At 43.2% G+C, this 22,115-nt stretch overlaps 1 protein-coding gene across 1 annotated transcript in view; it reads right to left on the reverse strand.

Annotated features, from left to right (window-relative positions):
- Window positions 1-238: 238 nt before the first annotated feature.
- Window positions 239-22,115, reverse strand: part of PPM1H (protein phosphatase, Mg2+/Mn2+ dependent 1H) — a 306,473-nt gene continuing 284,596 nt past the window's right edge. Inside the window, exons 9-10 of the mRNA XM_005886919.3 lie at window positions 20,069-20,220; window positions 239-624 (exon numbers count right to left, since the gene is read on the reverse strand). Of these exons, the coding sequence (XP_005886981.2) occupies window positions 477-624; window positions 20,069-20,220 (300 nt within the window). The 3' untranslated portion in view covers window positions 239-476. The remainder of the gene's footprint in view (window positions 625-20,068; window positions 20,221-22,115) is intronic.

A 22,115-nucleotide genomic window follows, 5' to 3' on the forward strand; every position in this document is an offset into this window, starting at 1 on the left:
AGGCTTACGAGAAGATGGGCGCGTCCATCTTCTGAGGCGTGATCCCCAGCACTCCAATGCAGCACTGTTAACCCGTAGAGAGGTTGGCAGCTGGGTGGGCTGAGGAGTCTTCTGCCAGTGACCACCCGAAAGTGGCTGCCCCAGCTACTGCAGATAAAATAAATATGATGTAGGTGCCCCCGAGATGGGCCATGGCCACCTAGGAGGCCTACGAAAGGAACCAAAAAGAAACACAACACTCAGTAGCAGCCTTTATGTTTTGCTCTTTCGTGTATCCAGACCTGTTTCTAAAGAGGAAACTGAAACCCAAGGGTCGTCCTGAAGCTCAGCCAGAGGCCTTTCAGCAGCAAGCTCCCCACCTGGGCTGGGAAGGGGTGGCATCACTTGGAACTGTGCTGGGGCACTCCCCAACCCAGCCCTGCCCAGAGGCATCCCAGCTTTCATCCCTCCTGTCCTTCCAAAACCCTGGGCTGTTTTCATGACAGTTTGTTTCCATGTATTAAAGGAATGACGTATACAGAAATGTCGTCTCCTGAGCCCAGTCGGTCATTGGATATCCGCCATCCTCTGTCCTTCAGGACACCGCGGGCACGCATCACCAGGTCCTGAGCTGCCAGCGTGTACCTGTGCAGGGAGAAGCACAGATGACATGGTCAGTGTGATGTCGGGCAGGACTGGCGTTCGGGAGAGGCTGGGAAGGAGGCATTACTACAGACTGTGTAGACAGTTTCCCTGGGTCGGGAAGATCCCCTGGAGGAAGGCGTGGCAGCCCATCCCAGTATTCCTGCCTACAGAATCCCATGGACAGAGGAGCCTATTGGACTACAGTCCATGGGATCGCAGAGTCAGACATGACTGAAGTGACTTAGCACACAGGCACAGGTAAAGAATCCGCCTGCAATGCCGGAGATGTGGGTTTGATCCCCAGGCCAGGAAGATCCTCTGGATAAGGAAATGGCAACCCACTCCAGTATTCTTGCCTGGGAGATCCCATGGGCTGACGAGCTACAGTCCATGGGGTCACAAAAGAGTTGGACATGACTTAGTGAGTAAAGAACAGCAAAGCAGCAAAAAGCCAAGGCCATCTTTTCCCCAAATGTGGGGTACCTAATGTGAGATTACTATTTAGGTGGTAGCTGGACATACAATAAATAACCTAAACTGTTCTCCTGCTCAGTTCTCTTTTGAGAATTTTGATGTCAGTGAGAGAGTCCCGGTTTAGTGCTGGTGTACCTTTAACACACATCTGCTCAGGCTCAGCGCTTTCTATGGCAGTCTCCAGCTAAAGAAGTACATGGGAAAAACAGGTTTTGTTTCCAATGTGTTTATTTTTAGAGCCACATTGCTTTTAGGCCAAAGGGTGGTCATTTTCCATTTCTGGTAGGGCAAATCTCCTTTTTATTTGTTTTTAAAAAGCGAGTTGATTTAAAGAAAAATACGCTAGCACGAGTAAGAAGGAACCCAGCAAAAGTGGGACGGTTGGTTTTACTGGCGCCGGGCAGAGAAGCCTTGGTGTGGGCCATCTGTCTCATCCACCTCTGTCAGTATGCCATGCTCTTCTGTTCAGCACTGCAAGTATAGTGAGGGGCCCCCAAGGATTTGAAAATAAGATTGCTCACTGAGATTTAACCATAAATGAAAAGAAGAATAATGCCTATGATAAATGGATGAAAAGTATTAAAATCTAGAGAAAGACTGATGTGGGAGGTGATTTGGGTGTATGTAGCCTGGATTAGCCTTGAGGCCTAAACCAAAGAGAAAAACACATTGGCAGGTGTCTGTCCAAATACCGATTGAGGTAGGGAGTCTTAGCCGAGAGACTGCAAAGAAATTTAGTTCCACTGGTCGGGCCACGTTTAGTGAGGAGCCTCTGCCATACAGCACAGAGTTTACCTTTATTCTGATTTCATGTTCACTGTATAACCTTCTAACTACGATCTGCCTCCCTATGTAGGCATGCTGACAGAAAAAGAATGAGCTTGACATTTGTACTTGAAGAACATAAGTCCTGTTTCTCCATTTAAATATCAACTGGCATTTCTGAAGTCTGCAGATCAGTCATGAAAGCTTGGTTAAGGTGAGCCCAGCCCTGATAATGAATCTGTTCTTTGTATGTCGATTAAACCAGTTTCTGAACTGGAGAAACTAAAAGCCAGACTCTGGTACATCACCAAGATAGTAACTGTCACTCTGTAAGGAAGGCCTCTTGGAAGCCAGCCTGTGGACCTTGAATAGCAGGCCACCCTAATGTTACTATGGCCTTTCCCTGCTGGAATGTCACTCAGCCTGGCCTTCAGAACTGTGAGTTGTAGAATTCAGAACATCAGAAGCCTCCTGTATTTCTTCTGTTAAAAGTCCTTATGGATTAACCTGACTCATGTTAGAAGAGACCAGAATCTAGTCCTGTCATTACATTACTTAAGAACAAAGTTTGTAGCAGATGATCTCAGGACAGTTAAGATTCCAGGCTGTAGAATCTTTGAGACTCAAGTTTACTCAACCCAGGTAGTGGAGAGAAGTGAGGCACATACTACAGGTGGCAGAGAGGGGCTGTTTTTTTAATATTAACACAAAATAAATGACTTTTCTCCTAGAGAATGGCTGATAGGTGAGTGGGAGATATGCCCTCTGGTACTCATATTGTTAGAATGATTAGTTTTGAGGTAGAAGGCTCTTAAGGTATGCCTGAGGGCAGAGGCCACCAGTAGGACCTCTCTGAGGGTCCTCTTCCTACTGAGATCAGAAAGTAAACAGAAAGGACTCCAACGAGGCCTTTGGCTAAAGAGCCTAATAAATGTCCCCCTATCCACATACTGCCACCTAAATACCGTGTTTATAACCCCAGGTTATTCTTGGTTTTATATTAAATTGTGGGTCTGAATATAACCTCACAGGGAAAGGCTACCAGCAACATCAGGTGATGTTTATTATCATGGTGATTGCCCAGGGTCTAGATCTTAGCCTTTTACGTTTAGAAAGCTGCTGCTGCTGCTAAGTAGCTTCAGTCATGTCTGACTCTGCGACCCCATAGATGGCAGCCCACCAGGCTCCTTCGTTCCTGGGATTCTCCAGGCAAGAACACTGGAGTGGGTTGCCATGTTCTTCTCCAATGCATGAAAGTGAAAAGTGAAAGTGAAGTCGCTCAGTCGTGTCCGATTCTTCGAGACCCCATGGACTGCAGCCTACCAGACTCCTCCGGCCATGGGATTTTCCAGGCAAGAGTCCTGGAGTGGGGTGCCATTGCTTTCTTAGAAAGCTGGCCACCATCAAAAAGTCTACAAATAATAAATGCTGGGGAGGGTGTGGAAAAGGGGGAGTCCTCCTACATTGTGCTTGTGGGAAAGCAAACTGGTGTAGCCACTATGGAGAACAGTTCCTCAAAAAAAAAAAAAAAAAAATATAGTGCTACCATATGACCCAGCAGTCCCACTCCTGGGCACATACGCAGAGATGAAAACTCCAGTTTGAAAAGATACATGCATCCCAGTGATCACAGCAGCACTACTTACAATAGCCCAGACATGGAAATAACCCAAGTGCCCATCAACAGATGAATGGATAAAGAAGATGTATATACACTGATATACACACTAGACTACCATAGCAAAGAATAAAACATTGCCATTGTGGCAACATGGATGGACCTAGGGGATATCATTCTAAGTGAAGTCAGAGAAAGAAAAATATTAAATGACTTATATGTAGAATCTAAAAATATAAGTGAATCCATTTATAAAACAGAAACAGACTCAGACACAGAAAACAAACTTACTAAAGGGAGAAGGGGTGAGGGGATAAATTAGGAGTATCAGATTAACAGATACACACTATTTTGTATAAAATAGATAAACAAGGAACTATATATATTCAGTATCTTAGAATAACCTATAATGGAATAGAGTCTGAAAAAATATATATGTATTTAAAACTTACATATGTATATATAAAAGAATCTAAGAAAGTGGATATATGTATAACTGAATCACTTTGCTGTACACTTAAAACTAAAACTCATGCAATATTGTAAATCATCTAAACTTCAATAAAAAGCTAAAATCAAAAAAGTGCCTACTTTGTTTCATTTAAGTACACATAAGAGTACCATCCATAGTTAAAGGCAAGAGACTATCCTGATATTGCTATTGCTGGAGATTTTGGGTATTGAAAAAAGGGTCAAAATTAGTTTTTGGTATTTTAAAAAGCAGCATTAGGTCACCTAGAAAAGATGGTTACCCATGAACCCTGGGTAAAGGGTTCTAGAAAATTAAAGTTTTATTAGAGACTTGATTTATTAAAGACTCTAGAAAGTTAAAGTTTTATTCTCAAAGCTGCTTACTGCCCATGCTAAGAAAACTTCCTTTGAGCCTGCATTTCTCGTTATCATTCATTCTGTCTTCCCTTAGGTGAAATCTTGGTAGAGAAATCCATTTTTGCTTCGTCAATTTCTTCCCCTTTTCTTCCCCAGTCTCTTACCAGTATGTCCAATACCCTCCCAATCTGACCTCCTAAAATTCTCCAAACTCATTCCACTTGACCTTTCTTCAGCACAAGTACTACACTTGTGACCATTTTCTTTATCCTTCATACCTCATGCCTTTTATTCTTGAATTCTCCTCTTTTTCTGGGGTAGGGGTGAGAGTAGATTGTCGGGGGGCTCCTACACCACTGCATACTCCCAAGTTCTCCTGTTGTGTCTGGGCTTCCGTGACACATGGCACAGCCCTTACATTCCTTGGTAGATCCCAGAAGAGACTCTTCAGGAGGAGTCAATAAATGTTAACTTAGTTTCACTGTCAAGGCAGCACTTCCCCATCTGTCATCCTCAGTTATAACACTGTCCCCAGTCTCTTAGGCAAGAAATCATAGTCATTTTCTATGCTACCTTCTTACGCTGATACTTGTTGAGAAAATCCACAAGGCACTGTAGGACTTGTTTGTATTATTTTAGTTGTATTTTATTATTGGTAGATAGCTAATTAAAACCTCACCTTTACTAAGATAAAATTAAGCCTGCTGCTGCTGCTATTAAATCACTTCAGTCGTGTCTGACTCTGTGCGACCCCATAGACGGCAGCCCACCAGGCTCCCCCGTCCCTGGGATTCTCCAGGTAAGAACACTGGAGTGGGTTGCCATTTCCTTCTCCAATGCATGAAAGTGAAAAGTGAAAGTGAAGTCACTCAGTTGTGTCCGACTCTTAGTGAATGGACTGCAGCCCACCAGGCTCCTCTGTCCATGGGATTTTCCAGGCAAGAGTACTGGAGTGGGTTGGCATTGCCTTCTCCCCAAATTAAGCCTACTTATTATAAAAACTGCTATTTTAAATTTATTTTTGCCATCATTCATTCATACATACAGAAATTGCATCACCAGCTGAACCACTAGTAAGCTTGGTAATATCTTTAAATTCACTAATTCATACTTTAGCAGTTTACTATTCAGTCTACTCAGTGAGTTCCTTTATTTCAATTACCTGTTTTTCACCACTGCAAATTTCCATTTGGTTCTTTTCCAAATCCACCTCTTCTTTACCTTATGGTTCTATTTGTAAATGTTTAAAGTTTCTCTCAACCTGCTCTATTAGGTTTTCTTTGGTGGGGGAGGGATAGAGGGAAGGCTCTGTTATTCTTTCTAGTTATCGTTTCTCATGCTAGGTTTAAAGGTAAGATAGAGGCTTCTCTTCAGTAGGGTTGTTTACTGTGTGCCCAAGGTTATCTACAGTGATTCAAAAATGTGCCTTTACTGGGGTTCCTCCAGTTCTAGAACACATTTTAGGTGAATTTCTTGGCTTAGGATCCCCAGGCCCCAGGAGAGGTGTGAGACTTAACCTCACTCTTTCTCCATGTGGTAGGCCTACCCAGCACCTCCTCACAGAACCTGTTTCATCAGGTCCTTGCCATCATCCATGTGCTGCGGGAAGGCTGTTTCCACTTGAGCGGGAAGCTTAGGGAGAACGCCTTGGACCATTTCTTCTAACACTGTGGCCAAGAGCCCAGCGTCCTCCACCGACTTCTCTTTGCTAGGCTTCCCTAGTGAATGCAACATCTCCCCATAAAAGAGCCTTCTGCGAGGACTATTGAAGGGCACACTGATCAGATGCCGCTGGCAATAGCTGGAGACTGCAGCTAACCTCTAGAATGGGGTACCTTCATGTACAGGAGACGCAATACTGAAATAAAGTCACAAACGGTGTTTAGGTAAAAATGAAGCCACCTGTGGAGAGCTTTCCTTATAAGCTGACAAACTCAACACAACCCCAGGCACCGAGTTGTTAGGAAAAGGTTTCGTGCCCCAGCTCCAATCTCAGCCAGGTTGGGGGACACTTCAGAGCTCACCAGCATCCTTCAAGCACCATCTTGCCCCAGGCATGAAATCACTTGTAGGGTTGCTTTATCTCAAGACTGGTGCTCAGGGAGAAGAAGAAACATTTTCTCTGGAGGGAAAGGGCTGCTTCTCCTCTCTCCCATTTCATTCTCCTCCAGTTTCTATCTGACATGGGCTGCCTGGTTTGGTAACAAAGGGAGAGAATGTGTCACATGGCAGTAAGACAGGAGGGCTCTCCTGAGTCTGCTGCTGAGGCTGAGCACAAACACACCACAGAGTGAGGGGTGAAGGGAGCCACAGGAGAAAATCTGAAGTCAAAACACGAAATATCAGCACATATACAAGAGAGCTGCAGAGAACACGGTGCAGCTGAAGGCAGTAGAAGGGATGAGGATTCTGGTACACCTCAGCCAGGACCGGGTGGGACCACTGAGAAGCCTGTGATTCCCGGAGCTGGATGTGGGGCGGCAGCAGGGCCAGGACCTAGGGTCTCACTCAGAAGGTCAGATCGCATTGGGGAAGCAGTGCGGGAGGAGCTGGAGCACTCAGCCCTCTGAACAAAGAGTCTCCCAAGGAGACAAGGTGTGTACTTGGAGAGCGTTTCTCTTCTCTGGCCGACACTTTCCATATTGATTGGCTGGGTTCTGCTGAAAGAGATGGCTGCTGGGGCGTTGGGGAGGAGGTGTTGGGAAGGGGAGGGGGCCCTGACTTGGCCACCGCACAGGGCCTGGCACAGAGGTTTCCTCAGGTCAGAGCAGGATCAGCAGGGGAGGGAAGTAAAGCCAAGAAGGAAGAGGAGCTGAAGGACCGCTGAAGGCCAGAAGCTCTTTTCAGAACCACTGATGCTAAAGTGGGCGGGGGGCGGGGGGGTGCAGTGAAGCCGGTCGGTAAATCCTCCATCCACCTTGCCATCTCCAGGCACTTAGTTCTCTCACCTCTTGGGTGGGGCACATGAAGGCATCCTTGTGGGAGGCTGGGATGCCTGGGGTCCTATCCTGGGTGCAGCACCACCCACATGGTGGGCGGAGGGGGGCTCTGAAGAAACTCCTTAGCTTCTCAGAGCCCCTCTTTTTGACTTGTGCATCTGGAATAATGCTAGCACAGGCCTCAAAGGTCCTGCGGAGAGAAACAAGATCCTTCCTAAACCATTTTCCTCATGAGACACAAAATGCCTCTCTCCCCACCAAAAGTTTTGTACCTTTTGCAGAGTCTGTTCCCACAAGACCACATCTGAATCAGCAGCAGAGTGTCAAAAGTAAGTCTGTGTCAGGCCTCAAGCTGTAACCCTGCCTTAAAGCCAACAATTCTTGGGAGGAACTTCTCTTTGCCATTTGAATGGTACAGACAGGGTCTTACAAGAGGGAGGCAGGAACTGGGGAATTAATGGGTTCCAAATATTTGCAAATAAAAGGCAGCCTCCCATCTACTGTGGCCCAGCAGTAACCGGGAGGGGGTGGGGATGGGAATAGGAGAAGGCCTCTCTGCCTGCTGAGCAGGCCCCTGAGACTGAAGAGGTGGAAAAGCCCTCCCAAGCTTGGGAACATTTGTCAGCAGGGATCAATGGTGACCGGGTAGGTGGGGGGTGACCTGGAGGGGCTCTTTGTTGTGCTTAGAATCAGGCAACTGGCCCTGGGAGGAGGCTCAGCTCAGGCTTACTGCTGAGAGCCAAGCCACGGGCTCTGGCTCTGAACCCCCTGAAGGTTCTGCTTCTGTTGCCTGCCCGGTGCACGGGGACTGCATTCACGCAGAGTACTCTAGGATGCGGAAACAGTGATAGCCGGGCCCACAACACTGTCACTCTGTCCCCTGTGGGTTTGTGTGTCAGCAGGTCCAAGGCCGTGGACTGGAGAGAGCTCACCACCCCTGCCAGAGAGGGTGAGAACACCCACCAGGCCTCGTCCACTTCTCTGCCCCTGGCACTGGCTTCCTGGTTTTCTCAAGGTGGTGTGTGTTTATTTTAGTTCAAATTCCACATAGCAACATATCAGTAGGAGGGGGCATAGCAGACCATTTTCTTCTCCATTGTCTCTGGCAAGCCCTTTAAAATGACCTGATGTTCCAACTAAGGGTCCACGCAGTTCTGCATCAATGGCCACATCAGTAGCACCGAGGAAGGGGAGATGGGCCCAGCAGTGGGCGGTTCAGAGGCTGTCAAGGGCAGAATGGTGGGCTGACATCCACGTTCCCAGATCTGAATATGCTCAACATTGAGAACAAAGCAAAAATGCAGATTTTCTCAAGTCTTCAACACGAGATCACTCACTCACCAGTTTGTTCTTAAAACCTGTAACTGCTATGAGGGTGGGGCCAGGGATGGAGCAAATGAAGGGGAACCCTTCCTTTTCACATTTGAGGCATAGTTTTTCTTTATTTGAAAAAATTTTTAATTTTTGGCTGCGCTGGGTCTTCACTGCTGCACATCGGCTTTCTCCAGTTGCAGCGAGCGGGGCTACTCTCTACTTGTGGTGTGCGGGCTTCTCATTGCAGTGGCTTCCCTTGTTGGGGAGTTGTGGCACCACAGGCTCAGTTGCTCCGTGGCATGTGGAATCTTCCCGGACGAGGGATCGAACCCATGTCCCCTGCATTGGCAGGCAGACTATTATCCACTCTACCACTAGGCAAGTCCTGAGTCATAGTTCTTCAAAATGAAATGGCACTGGGAAAAGCTCAGGCAGCTCACAGAAAGATTTCATCAGAAGGACCTTTGTCTTCTGCCAAAGTAGGTTTCACATTATCAAGGTATGTAGGACCTGCACTAGTATCCTGGCGTCAGTGTTGGTGGGTGTTTTAACTTTCCACTGATTAATCTCTTCCTTATCAAGGCACACAGTTTACTGAGCTGAGGAGAGCATGGAGGTGAAGAACACTTAAGGTGTGACCGTCAAGAAGGCGTCTTCTCTCATTAGGGAGATGTTGTATGGAATTTACAGTATGTTGGTATTTATAGATTCAGTACCCCTTAATAAGCCCCTCGAATGTCACGGCAGAGGGCTGAGGGTCATTAGATCCAAGTCGCCATGATGAGGTTTCCACAAAGAGATATTGGGAAATGAAAAGTGAAGTCACTCTGTCGTGTCCGACTCTTTGCAACCCTGGGCAAAAAAAAAAAAATCCTTGCCAGGTCTTACCTGGGCACTTGGAATGTGAATCCACGCCACGTTTTCATGTGTGGTTGACTGTTCTTTGGCCTTAAGTCCACTCAGCTTTGCCCACACCTTTCTCCTTTAGCAATTTTGACAATTTTTATTCCTTTCTAGCAGATTACTAAGCATCTTCTTTGCGTGATGACATACTTGCCTCCATTTTGAATATTCTTTCCAGGAGATCCACCACTATACCCCCAGCCTTACAGAGGGATATTTTGCTTCAGAAAATCCCTTCTGGGCCTTTCTCAGAGCACCCTTTCCAAAGTTTGCAGGATGTTTAGGCCTCATATGAGAATCTTACCAGGATGAGTATAGACAGTGACAGGTTGTGTAGCCCAGCCTCCATGACTTCCAACCACCCCATCTGAGAATGTGGACTGAGTATACTTCTTATCAACAGCTCATTCCATGACTCCACAAATGATGCACAGAGATGCCAGCACTGCTTCACTTCAGGGCATGACCCAGTAAAAAGAAAAAAAGAGCCACTGCACTCATATTCTGGCTTGTTCACAAAGCCTCCTTTTAATTTTCTGATTCCTTTGTCAAGATAGTTCAAAACAGCCAAAGGACTTAATAAGATACACTGGGGTCAGGAAGGGCATACAGCTCATTTTTACCCCACCTCTGCCAGAGAAGATAGTGCCAGGGTTAGAACTTTGCAAACGTATCTTTCTCTTAATTACCTTTTCCCTCACAAGGCACCCTAGAAGGAGAGATGCTATTTTAAATTTTTTATTGTAAAGGATATCATCAGAGGAAAACAATGCTGGCAGTTTGTCAGGAATGGCTGTCACAAAGAGAAGAGAAAGAAAAAATGTACACATAAGACAGACCAAAGCTATATCATCAAATGGCAAAACCTAAAAGCCCTCCTGTCACAGGGCTAATGCCCTGCCTCCTCCTGACCTGCTGAATTTCTAGACAAACTGGACAAACACAGCAAAACTCAAAATGAAACAGGCCATTCAAAATGTCAAAAGCAGCAGCATGTGCTGAGCTGTTGCTTTGCTGCCTTCCTCTCTCAGGCGCCCACCCTGGGGCTGCATCTCCCATGCTCATTCTCTATCAAACGACTGGCCGGCCTGGTGAGCCTCCTCGGGTGTGGACCCAGGCACCCTCCATTCCAGCTACTCACGTGATTACACGGGCAGATCTGTGGTCCTGGGCTACATCTGGGGAGAAATGACTCCTCCTGGCGGAGGAGCACCTAGAGCCACGGGGAGGCAATGATAGCAGGTCTGTCTTCATCACAGAAATTATGACTTAGGCTAAAACTGACCAGGACAACTTCCAATCCTATTTCTCTTTGGCATGAAAAGATGGAACAGGTCCCAGTCAGGAGGGCACCATCAGGAAGCCCACCACTGTGGCTTTTGGGACTAAGCTCTCCACGGGCCTCCCAATGAGACACCCTAAGCCTCCACGTGAACATGGTTCCCTCCTTCCAAAGCTCACAGTTACATGCAAGGACATCACACACAGGAAAGACCAACATCATTTTACATAACGCCCAAGTCATGAGTTTGAAATAAAATAAGACTGTATGATTTCCCAATATGGCTTAAATTACTAAGGAGCACAGAGGGGGGTAGGGCAGCAATCCACACGTCATATTTTCACCATCAGATTGACCAGAATGTTTTCTGATTATGGATTAGAATGAACAAGTTACACAGATTCCATTTCGTTATCACAGACTGTCTTCCTCCCTGTAATCTTCACATTCATTTATCTCGTGAGTGCTTGAGGTCTGACATGACCTGCACCATCCACCTCTCACACAGAGATTACCCCACGCTAAGCCCAGGTAGTCATACCGACTGTTGGGTTCATTGAAAATCACCCTGTCCCCCTCCCCAGTGTCTCCCCAGCCTGCATTGCCTGGCACATTCTCTGTTATGCCTCACGTTTAAGTTCAGACGTCCCTCCGAGTGGGAAGCTTTCTTGCCTGGCCCTTGTGCCATCCCTCTAGTCATTCATATTGTAACTTCCTTATGCTTTTGTAACCTCTAGACTTTAAACTCCAAGAGATCTGTTTTCTTCACAAATTCTTCCCCAGTGTCTAGCAGGCCATGGCTTACAAAATAGGTCTTCAGTATTTTCCAATCGAATGAATCTGAATGGGAATTATTTGGCAAAGAAGATACCCTCCCCCATAAGGTCTCACAGTTTTAAGATTTCAAAAACCAACCAGAATTTTTCTGATGTCCAGCCAGGTATTCCATCTCTTAGCAATAAAACTGTGCCCATTTAATAACTTTTTCTTTCGCCCATTCCTCTATCTGATACAGAATTCTTTCTTAGGTGTTGGTTTGCCATTTTCCCTGAAAGGCAAATTCACAGGCTTTTCTTTCCTGCCCTTTTGTTCCACAGAGATCTGTGTAAGCCTGCTCTGTAGGTAACAGAGCTCATGAAGCTAGGAACTGGCTCTGACCTGGCATGCACCTGCCCAGTGACAGCACTGCCCACAGGTACGACTCCCTGGAGGGCAGATTTGTTGCCATGGAGATAGGAGCTGGTAAGCAAAACCAAGCCAGCTTAGAGAGATTTTAAAAAATACTGGGTGCCTTTTGACTCATACCTATCAGATGGCTTTGCAAAGCTTCACAAAAATAATTACAGTAGGGAAAAATCAACAGGAGAATGTTGCTAACAAGTAGGATACAGATTAAAACGAAAAGCTCAACAGGAAAAAAATGTATTCAAATTCAAGTAAAATAATCTTGCTTCCTGTACCATCAATTGCTTTCCACCTGGGAAAAATTATACCAAACAACTCTTAGAAAGAGAGAATGTCTAGCTTTTTTTCCTGAAGGAGTTTTTTGTTGTTGTTGTTGTGAAATATATGAAACACATAAAAATAGCAAAAAATATAGAATAACGACAACAAATACCCAGTAGTGCTTATTATATATCAGACAATTCACTTTATATATTAATACAAGCATTAGGTCAGTGCCTCCCAGCTGGCGCTAGTGGTAAAGAACCCGCTTGCCAGTGCAGGAGATGTAAGAGACTTGGGTTTGATCCCTGGGTTAGGAAGGTCCCTTGGAGGAGGAAATGGCAACCCACTCCAGTATTCTTGCCTGGAGAATCCCATGGACAGAGGTGCCTAGCAGGCTACAGTCCATAGGGTCGCAAAGAGTTGGACACAACTGAAGTGACTTAGCAGATGTGCAAGCTTTAGGTTAGGACTACTGGAACTTCCATTTTACAGATGAAGAATCTGAGACATGGAGAGGTTAAGAAATTTTCCCCAATGTCACAAAGTCTAGAAGGGGCAGAACCAGGATTTAACCTCAGGTTAAATGACTAGATTCATACTATTAACCATTGGACTATGCTACCTCTCACAGCTGGCATACAAACAAATGTATATAGCAAATGAAGAGTCTACAAGTAACATGAGCAGTCATGTACCTGCCATGTAGCTAGAGAAACAAAACATTATCAGTAAATGTCTCAGAAGCTCTCTGTGGACTCCTCCTCAAGCACGTATCTCCCTCTGCCACTTCTCTTCCCAAGGTAACCATTAACTGAATTTTGTGTTAATGCTCTTTGTAATTTTAATATCTGCATCCCTAAGTGATTCATTTTCCACTTTATGTAAATAGAATCGTAATATGTGAATTCTTATATGACTGGATTATTAAATTCAACATTGTGTCTTTGAGATTCTTCCCTGTTAAAGATCACAGCTTTGGTTCATTCACATCTGGGGGCTGTGAATTATTCTGTCCTTTGTTTATCTATCCTCTGGTTGGCCATGCAGGCTGCTTCCAATTTTTATCAAAAAAACAACTGTATGGATAGCTTTTTGTATGAATTGAATTATACCAGCACCAGAAAAAAAAAAAAAAACCCAAAACACCTGGGTTGTTTGTTAAAACACAGATACCTGGGTCCTACCATTGGAGTTTTATTTGATAGATCTGGGTTTGAGCCTGAAATTTGTATTTCTAACAGGTTCTCAGATGATGTTGATGCCATGTAGCCCAAAGACTACACTTTAAGAACCAGTGCTCCAGGGCACAGACTTAGGAGTCCATGGAGCTTCTGGTTTACAGGGTATGCATATACCCAGCTGTCTTCAGAGTCTATGTACAAATTCACAAACCCATCTGCATTTGTTCTCCATGTTTTTAATTATTTCTACTCCTCTGTTGAAGTGTTTTTCATATATTTATTGGCCATTAATTTTCTTCTGTGTGATGACTAGTTCTTGCTCATTTTTATTGGGTTATTTGTGTTGTCCTTCTTGATCTGTGAGAGTTCATTATATTTTATGGGTATGAATCTCGTTGTGGTTATATAAGTTGCAAGGATCTCCTCCCAGTTCCTGCCTTGTCATTTTATTCCTTTTATGTTGCCTTTTGAAGAACAAAAGTTGGTGATTTTAATGTAGTCAAGGATATCAATCTTACCTTGTTTGTGCTTTCTGCGTCTTGTTTAAGAAATCCTTCTCTACTACAACTATGACCGAGCACACACGCCCACATCTGAATTATTACTGCTTTCTATTATGAAGATTTTTTATTTGCCAGCCCCCCTCATTTCTTATTAGTTTTGTGGGAAATTTATCTACTTTGTTAGTTTTTCTCTTTTTTCTTTTGCCACACCATGCAGCATGTGGGATCTCAGTTCCCTGATGGGATCAAACCCACACCCCCTGCACTGGCACTGGAAGAGCAGCCTTAACTGCTGAACCACAAGGGAAGTCCCTGTTAAAGTTTTGGGTTTGTTTTTTTTTTTTTTTGAGCAATTATGTTTTGTGGTAAAATATACATACTATAAAAATTAACATTTTTACCACTTTAAAGTGTATAGTTCTGTGGCATTAAGTACATTCACATTGCACACCATAAAAATCATAAAGATAGATAGTCTCCTATGCTATTTGCTAAAAGTTGTACTTATTTTTCCTTTCAGTTAAGTCTTAATTTGCCTGGACTTGATTTTTTAATGTAAGGTGTGAAGGAAGGACCCAATTTTAGTGTTTTTGCACCGTCTTAATTATTCTGATTTCATATTGATATCTAGAAAGGTAAGACCCATACAGAAATGTCACAAACATTCTTGGCATTTTGTTTTTCCATATATACCTCGGAATCAGGTTGTGAAGTTCTATGAATTTTGGTTATAATTTTGGTTACAATTTTGTTTACTCTAAAGATCAACTGAGGGAAAAATAATATATTTGCAGTGATCCTGTTAAAGAATATGTTAGGTTCATTGACTGTGTGTTAGTCGCTCAGTTGTGTCTGACTATTTGCGACCCCAAGGGGTGTAGCCCACCAGGCTCCTCCATCAATGGGATTTTCCAGACAAGAATACTGGAGTGGGTAGCCATTTTCCTCTTATATTGCTACTTCGTCTGAGTTAGGGCTTCCCAGGGGGCTCAGCGGTAAAGAATCTGCTTGCCAACGCAGGAGACTCAAGTTCCATCCCCGGGTTGGAAAGATCCCCTACAGAAGGAAATGACAACCCACTCTAGTATTCTTGCCTGGGAAATCCTGTGGATAGAGGAGCCTGGTGGGCTGTAGTCCAAGGGATCACAAAGAGGTGGACACGACTGGGTGACTAACACTTTCACTTCAAGATATATTAAAGTGGCAAACTATTCGCAGTATGGGCTCCTCTTGGGCTACAGTCCATGGAGTTGCAAAAGCGTTGGACATGACTAAGCGACCGAGCACACATGCACACATCTGAATTATTACTGTTTTCTATTATTAAGATTATTTATTTGCCAGCCCCCCTCATTTCATATTAGTTTTGTGGGAAATTTATCTACTTTGTTAGTGTTTTTCTCTTTTCTTTTGCCACACCATGCAGCATGTGGGATCTCAGTTTCCTGATGGGATCAAACCCACACCCCCTGCACTGGAAGTGCAGTCTTAACTGCTGAACCACAAGGGAAATCCCTGTTAAAATTTTTTTTTTTTTTTTTTCTTTTTTTTGAGAAATTATGTTTTGTGGTAAAATATACATAACGTAAAAATTAACATTTTTACCACTTTAAAGTGTGTAGTTCTGTGGCATTAAGTACATTCACATTTTACACCACCACCATTTATCTCCAGAACTTTTTCCTGTTCTCAAACGAAACACTATAACTGTTAAACACCAACTCCCCATCCCCACCCCCTTAACCCCTGCAAGCAGCAACAGCCATTGTACTTTCTGTCTCTATGTATTTGAGACATTTGACATGTATTTGTCTCTAGGTACCTTATGTAAGTGGAGTCATACAACATTTGTCCGTCTGTGACTGGCTTATTTCACTGAGCATAATGTCCACCCATTCTGTAACATGTGTGAAAATTTCATTCCTTTTTAAGACTGATGAATAGTCCATTGTATTATATAACCACGATTTGTTTATCTCATTCATTCGTCAATGGACACTTTAGTGGTTTCCACCTTTTGTTACTGTGAATAACGCTGCTATGAGCATGGGGTACAAGTATCTGCTTGACTCCCTGCTTTTGTTTTTTCGGGGTGTATACCCAGAGGTGGAATTGGTGGATATAACTGTATGTTTAGTTTTTTGAGGCCTCTCCATACCGTTGTCCACAGAAGCTGTACCATTTTACAATCTCACCAGTAATGTACAGGAAGTTTCCATTTCTCCACATTCTCACCAATACTTGTTATTTTCTCTTCTTTTGTTTTTAAATAGCCAGCCTAATGGATGTGAAGTAGCATGTCACTGTGGTTTGATTTGCATTTCCATAATGTGTTAGTTGTTTTAAAGAAACAAATTTTGCCTTTATCACTTATTTTTTTGATTGTATATTTCTTCTTCTGTTATCTTTAATTTTTCCTTCCATTACTTTTCATGGGTTTATTCTGCTTTTTCATTCTTAATCTAGATGCTGTTGTTGAAATAAGGATCACAAAACTACATTTTTTAATCAGGACAGTTGTTTACTAACAGCCTGTACCCAGGAAGAGGCCACACAGCCCACAAGTGGACAGCACCATTCTGCGGTTCCTTAGAACCCTAAGTTATAAGAACTCTTTGGTACATGTTTGTGTAAGTAATATGGGCAGAACTAGCCCAATAGTACAAATCAACCCTCTAGGTCTTCCTCTGAGAAATACTACCCTTCTCTATGGTTTTAGGGACCTTTTTCTGTGATCAGGAGTCTGGAACTTATGGGCAGGGTTCTTATGATCAGGGGAACTGGGAGGTTGGGAAGGTTGGGAAAGTGACTTTATGATACGGAAGAAATATAGTCATTTCTGGTGGGTCAAGGATGTGTAGAGTTTTTCACCTATGCATAGCTCCTTAAATTAGGGGGACAAAGGCTCGAAATTCAGCCTTTGAAGTCTTAATATGTAGTATTCTTATTATTCAAATCCCAGTAATTTCTAATTTTTATTATAATTTTTTGATTTGTAAGTTGTTTAACAGATAAACTTTTTAATAAAGAAGTTAATTTTCTTTCAATCCTATATAAAACAGTAGCAATTTAAAACTTTATTTCTGAAAGTAAAATATTCACATATGAACAAGTAACTACAAAATTCACACTTCCAGGAAATCCGAAAAGACAAAAGGTGTAACAGTGATTTGTAAGTTGTTTAGAGGTTTGTTTTTTAATTCAATGTGGGCTTTCTTTCCCTTGACTAGTTGGAAAATTATACTTTCTGTTCTTCTATTCATTTTCTTACTATTAAACACATTTAAAGTCTAAAGTTTAACACTTATAATCTCTTTTCAAGTAGAACTATAACATACTTTAGCTGATTACTATACCCACCGGCCAATTCATCATGCTATTTTTATTCAATATAATTTTTAACCTCACATTAGACATTCATATTGCTGTTTTATATAGTTGCTGCTGCTGCTGCTGCTGCTGCTAAGTCACTTCAGTCGTGTCTGACTCTGTGCGACCCCATAGACGGCAGCCCACCAGGTTCCCCGTCCCTGGGATTCTCCAGGCAAGAACACTGGAGTGGGTTGCCATTTCCTTCTCCAATGCATGAAAGTGAAAAGTGAAAGTGAAGTCGCTCAGTCGTGTCTGACTCTTCGCGAGCCCATGGACTGCAGCCTACCAGGCTCCTCCACCCATGGGATTTTCCAGGCAAGAGTACTGGAGTTTTATATAGTTAATGTATATAACTATACCCACCTATTTACTCAATAGCTTAATAATCTATTTTACGTCTCCATCTTCCGCCTGGGGTCGTTTCCTTTTCTCATCTGATGACATTCTTTAGAATTTCTTCAGAGGAGGCTGGGGGGCAGTAAAATTTCTCAGTGTTTTTCTGCCTCAAAAGGCTTTTACTTCATCGTCTTTTTTGATATTTCTTAGTATATATAAAAAATCCAAAAAACTGGGTCTTCTTTTCTTAGCTAGCTGAAGATATAACTCCACTGTCTTGACTTCTGTGTTGTTTTTGGAAGGTAAGCTATCAGTGTAAACGCTGTTCTTATGTATCTATTTCATCTTTCTTTCTGACTGCTTTTAGTATATTTTTTCAGTTCTTCAGTTTCATTATGAAATATCTACTTAAAATTTTCTCTTCATTTCTTCTGCTTGAGATCTATTGGGCTTTCTGCATCTTAGGTTTAATATCATTCAGCATTTCTGGATTGGAACTTGGTTTTTTCCTTCCCATTTTCTATAGTGTTTCCTTTTGTACTTGTGTTTACAGCATCTTTAGGTCACCCTCCTAGTCTCAGTCTAATTTCATGCTTTCCCTCGCTCTGTCTCTCCGAGCCATATTCTGGATTCTTCACATCGGTTTTTCAGTTCATCAGTGTGCTCTTCAACTGTCTCCAGTCTGTTTAATCCATTGAGTTTTTAGTTCGTATTTTTATATTTTTCATCTCTAGAAGTTCCATTTTCTTATTTAAAAAATCTTTGCAGTCATTTTATAGTCTCTTGTCCTTTTTCATGTTTTCAATGCTTTTAAGAATATTTATGAAACATAAAGTATTTATTTCTGTATTTTGGCTGATAAACCCAATAATGAAGTATTTACAGGTCCAACTATGATGTCTGTTGTTTCTGCTGGTTTTTACTCATGGTGACTTATTTCCTTGTGTTCTGAGTGAAAGATGTCTTTCTCTAGAGGGGATTTCTTTTTATTTCTGAGTCACCTAGGGTTGTTTAGAATATTAACACTGCCATAATGTTATTCGGAATCCTTACTTTAAGGTTTCTCTCCTTTCCCAATGTTTCTTGAAAGAAACTGTTCTCCCATAGATGGAAATCAATACTGGGAACGTCTGCTATCCTCACCAGGAGGATCACAAATTGGGTTATTCCCATTTTCAGAATATGAAGGAAGACTGTGAGGAAGATACACTGCTGAAATATCTCAGAAAGAGTATTCTTTACATACATACAAGTATGTATCTAGGTTTAACTTAAGGAGAGTTTTTATTTGGCTGTGAAAGTAGGGAGTTCCCTAATCACCTAGTGGTTATGATTCCGGGCTTTCACTGCTATGGCCCAGTCAGGGAACTGAGATCCCATGAGCCAAGCAGCTTAGCCAAAAAAAGGAAAGAAAGAAATGTAGCCAAAAATCACAGGAAAAGATGCTCAACATCACTGATTATTAGAGAAATGCAAACCAAAACCACAATGAGGTATCACCTTATACCCATCAGAATGGCCATCATGAAAAAACCTACAGACAATAAATGCCAGAGAGGGGGTGGAGAAAAGGGGGCTCTCTTGCACTGTGGGTGGGAATATAAATTGATTCAGCCACTATGGAGAACAGTATGGAGGTTCCTTAAAAAACTAAAAACAGAACTACCATATGGTCCAGCAATCCCATTACTGGACACTTACCCAGAGAATACCATAATTCCAGAAGGCATATGCAACCCAGTGTTCACTGCAGCACTATTTACAATAGCTAGGACATGGAAACAACCCAGAGGAATGGATAAAGAAGATGTGCTACAAACATACTATACATATGACTATTAGCCATACAAAAATAACAAAATAATGCCATCTGCAGCAATATGGATGGACCCAGAGATTATCACACTGAGTTAACTTAAGTCAGACAGAGAAACATGATATTGCTTATATGCAGAGTCTGAGGTAGGGCAGTAGGTACAAATGAACTTATTTATGAAACAAAAATAGAATGATGGATGTAGAAACAAACTTGTGTTTACCAGGGGTAGGGGTGGGAGAGGCATAAATCGGGAGATTGGGACTGACATATACACAGTACTATATATGAAAGAAACAACTAATAAGAACCTGCTGTATAGCATAGGGAACTCTACTCAATACTCTGTAACGACCTATATGGGAACAGAATCTAAACAAAAATAGAGGGTATATGTATTATATGTATATTCACTTTGCTGTACACCTGAAACTAACAAAACAGTATAAATCAATTATACGCCAATAAAAATTTAAAAATGATTACTCCCAAACAACAAAAAAAGAGAAATGTAGTCCCGTTTGCAATTTAGTTACTAAACCATCTATATCAGCTCATAAATGGTGAATCATAAATGATGAAAATTGCACGATTATTATCTATTTTTTTCACATGATGAAACGCCACTTGATTAACAACCCTCCCATCATGGAAATGCACAAACCTGTGAGGGTCATCTGGATCACAGTTAGGGAGAAACTGAGTGATTGCTTCTGCCACTTCTTCATTTGATAAAACATCCCAGAGTCCATCAGTGGCCAAGATCAGCACATCATCTGCTCCATGCTCGTATTTGGAGAGATCGTAGACTCTTACCTGAAAAGAACAGGAATACCCTGCTTAAGAAGTTAGGAGCATATTATTCCGCTGAACAGACTGGCTTCTGATTTCCCTTCCCTTTTCTTGCCCAGCCCAGTGGTTTGTAAGTGTGCACCGTGCGGCACGTGGCTGTGCAGCACACTTTGTGGCCAGGGGTAGCCTCCTCTGGAGACTTGCCGTGTAGACATCTGGGGCCCAAACACAACTGTAAATGAGCCCAAGAAATGAATAGTTGCCAAGGAAGAAGTTAACTGAAAACGTAATGCCTGAGATGTGGCTGGAACAATGACACAGATACGGCGGTAGCTAGCAGAGCAGCAGGATCCTTTCTTCGCACATCCATCCCACAGACATTGATTAAGGGTCTGCTCTGTGCCAGATACTCTAAGTATAAACAGCAGAATTCCCTGCTTCTGAGCTCTCAGTCTGAGAGAGAGAGAAGGCCAGTCTAGGCTCCGTAGAAGCTGCTCTGCACGTATTGGTTTAGGACTGCGGAGACACATTTTATTTCATGTCCTTACTTGATACCTTTTGGCTTGCCTTCTCTGAGACCCCTGGAGCTGGACTTGTCCCATGTGAGCATGGAGTTCTGATGCTGCACTTAGGTCTGAGGACCCTCAATGCAGCCTAAATTACAAAGGACACGTGCCAAGTGTATGCCTTAACAAACTTGAAGTCTTTCCTCATCTCTAGTACCTGAAATGACTTGGCTATTTCAACATCCCCCTTGATTCTTGGAAAAGAACACAGTGACCTTAGCAAAACTAACACTGATGAAAATCAAGCCTCACTTCTGTTAGGCCATCCTTACTGGAGCTAATGTTCACCCTACTTGGGTGGCACAGAAGGAGATGAGTTAGGGATTTCATTGCTATGCCCTACTAATTTGACAGAATCAGCCCTGTCTACACCCCCTCATGAACTGAGGACAAAGACAGTTCAATTTCATCCAAGTCCTTCCACCTCATTTCATTATCCTGTTTTCTAAAAACAAGTCTAAGTGACAGCTGCAGGCCAGGGGAGGGCGGAGGATGGCAGGTAGGCAGCAGTCCCCATGTCCCATCGTAGAGTCACTGTCCTGTCATCTCAGATCTCGAGACAATACAATTCTAAGAGGCCTACAGAATGTTCACATCCACCTCTGTAAAAGCCAAGCCTCCTATATTTCAGGAAGGTTTGCCCAGGCCAGTGACACCCTGCTACAGGATGAACAGCCTACACCCAACAGCAGAAAACAACAAAATGCCCACACCTGCCCCAAAGTTTTTGGAGAAATGAGCTCAAATGGAAAATAGCCTCTGTGGCTGGTGAACAAGACACCAACAATTTAGCTAACGGTACATGCAGCATGAACCGTGCCCGCGAGCCTGGGGTGGGGGAGACTGGGCTGGCTTTTAACATCTTCCTTTCAAAAGGCACATTCACTTCGGGTTAAGTTTATATTCTAGAGAACACACTGTGCCATCTGGGGCCAAATTAAAGACAACAGGAGTGGGGATCTTAAATTTACAGCAAACTGGAAAGTCCCAAATTCCAGAATTTCAGCCTCAGGCCACTGAACCCATGTGGTTCGATTTTTCCTCTGCAGCAGCAAGCAAACTCCCTCTGCTTTATCTTCTGTGGTTCCTGGGTGTCTTGGAACAGCGCTTCTGAAAAGTTAATGCGCACAGCAATCAGCCAGGATCCTAATGAAATGCAGATTCTAACTCAGCGCTGGGGTAGGGCCTGAGAGTGTGTACTTCTAATTTGTTCCCATGTGATGCTGGTGCTGCTGGTCCCTGGACCACTCTTTGAATACTAAGGCCACCAAGAAGTCCTGCCGGTTGGTAACAGGGAAACCAAGGGCTCCATGATATCTGGTAGTCTATCCCTTAGGGGAGGTTACAGCAAGG

This window comes from Bos mutus, chromosome 5 (assembly GCF_027580195.1).
Source record: "Bos mutus isolate GX-2022 chromosome 5, NWIPB_WYAK_1.1, whole genome shotgun sequence".
NCBI lineage: Eukaryota > Metazoa > Chordata > Mammalia > Artiodactyla > Bovidae > Bos > Bos mutus.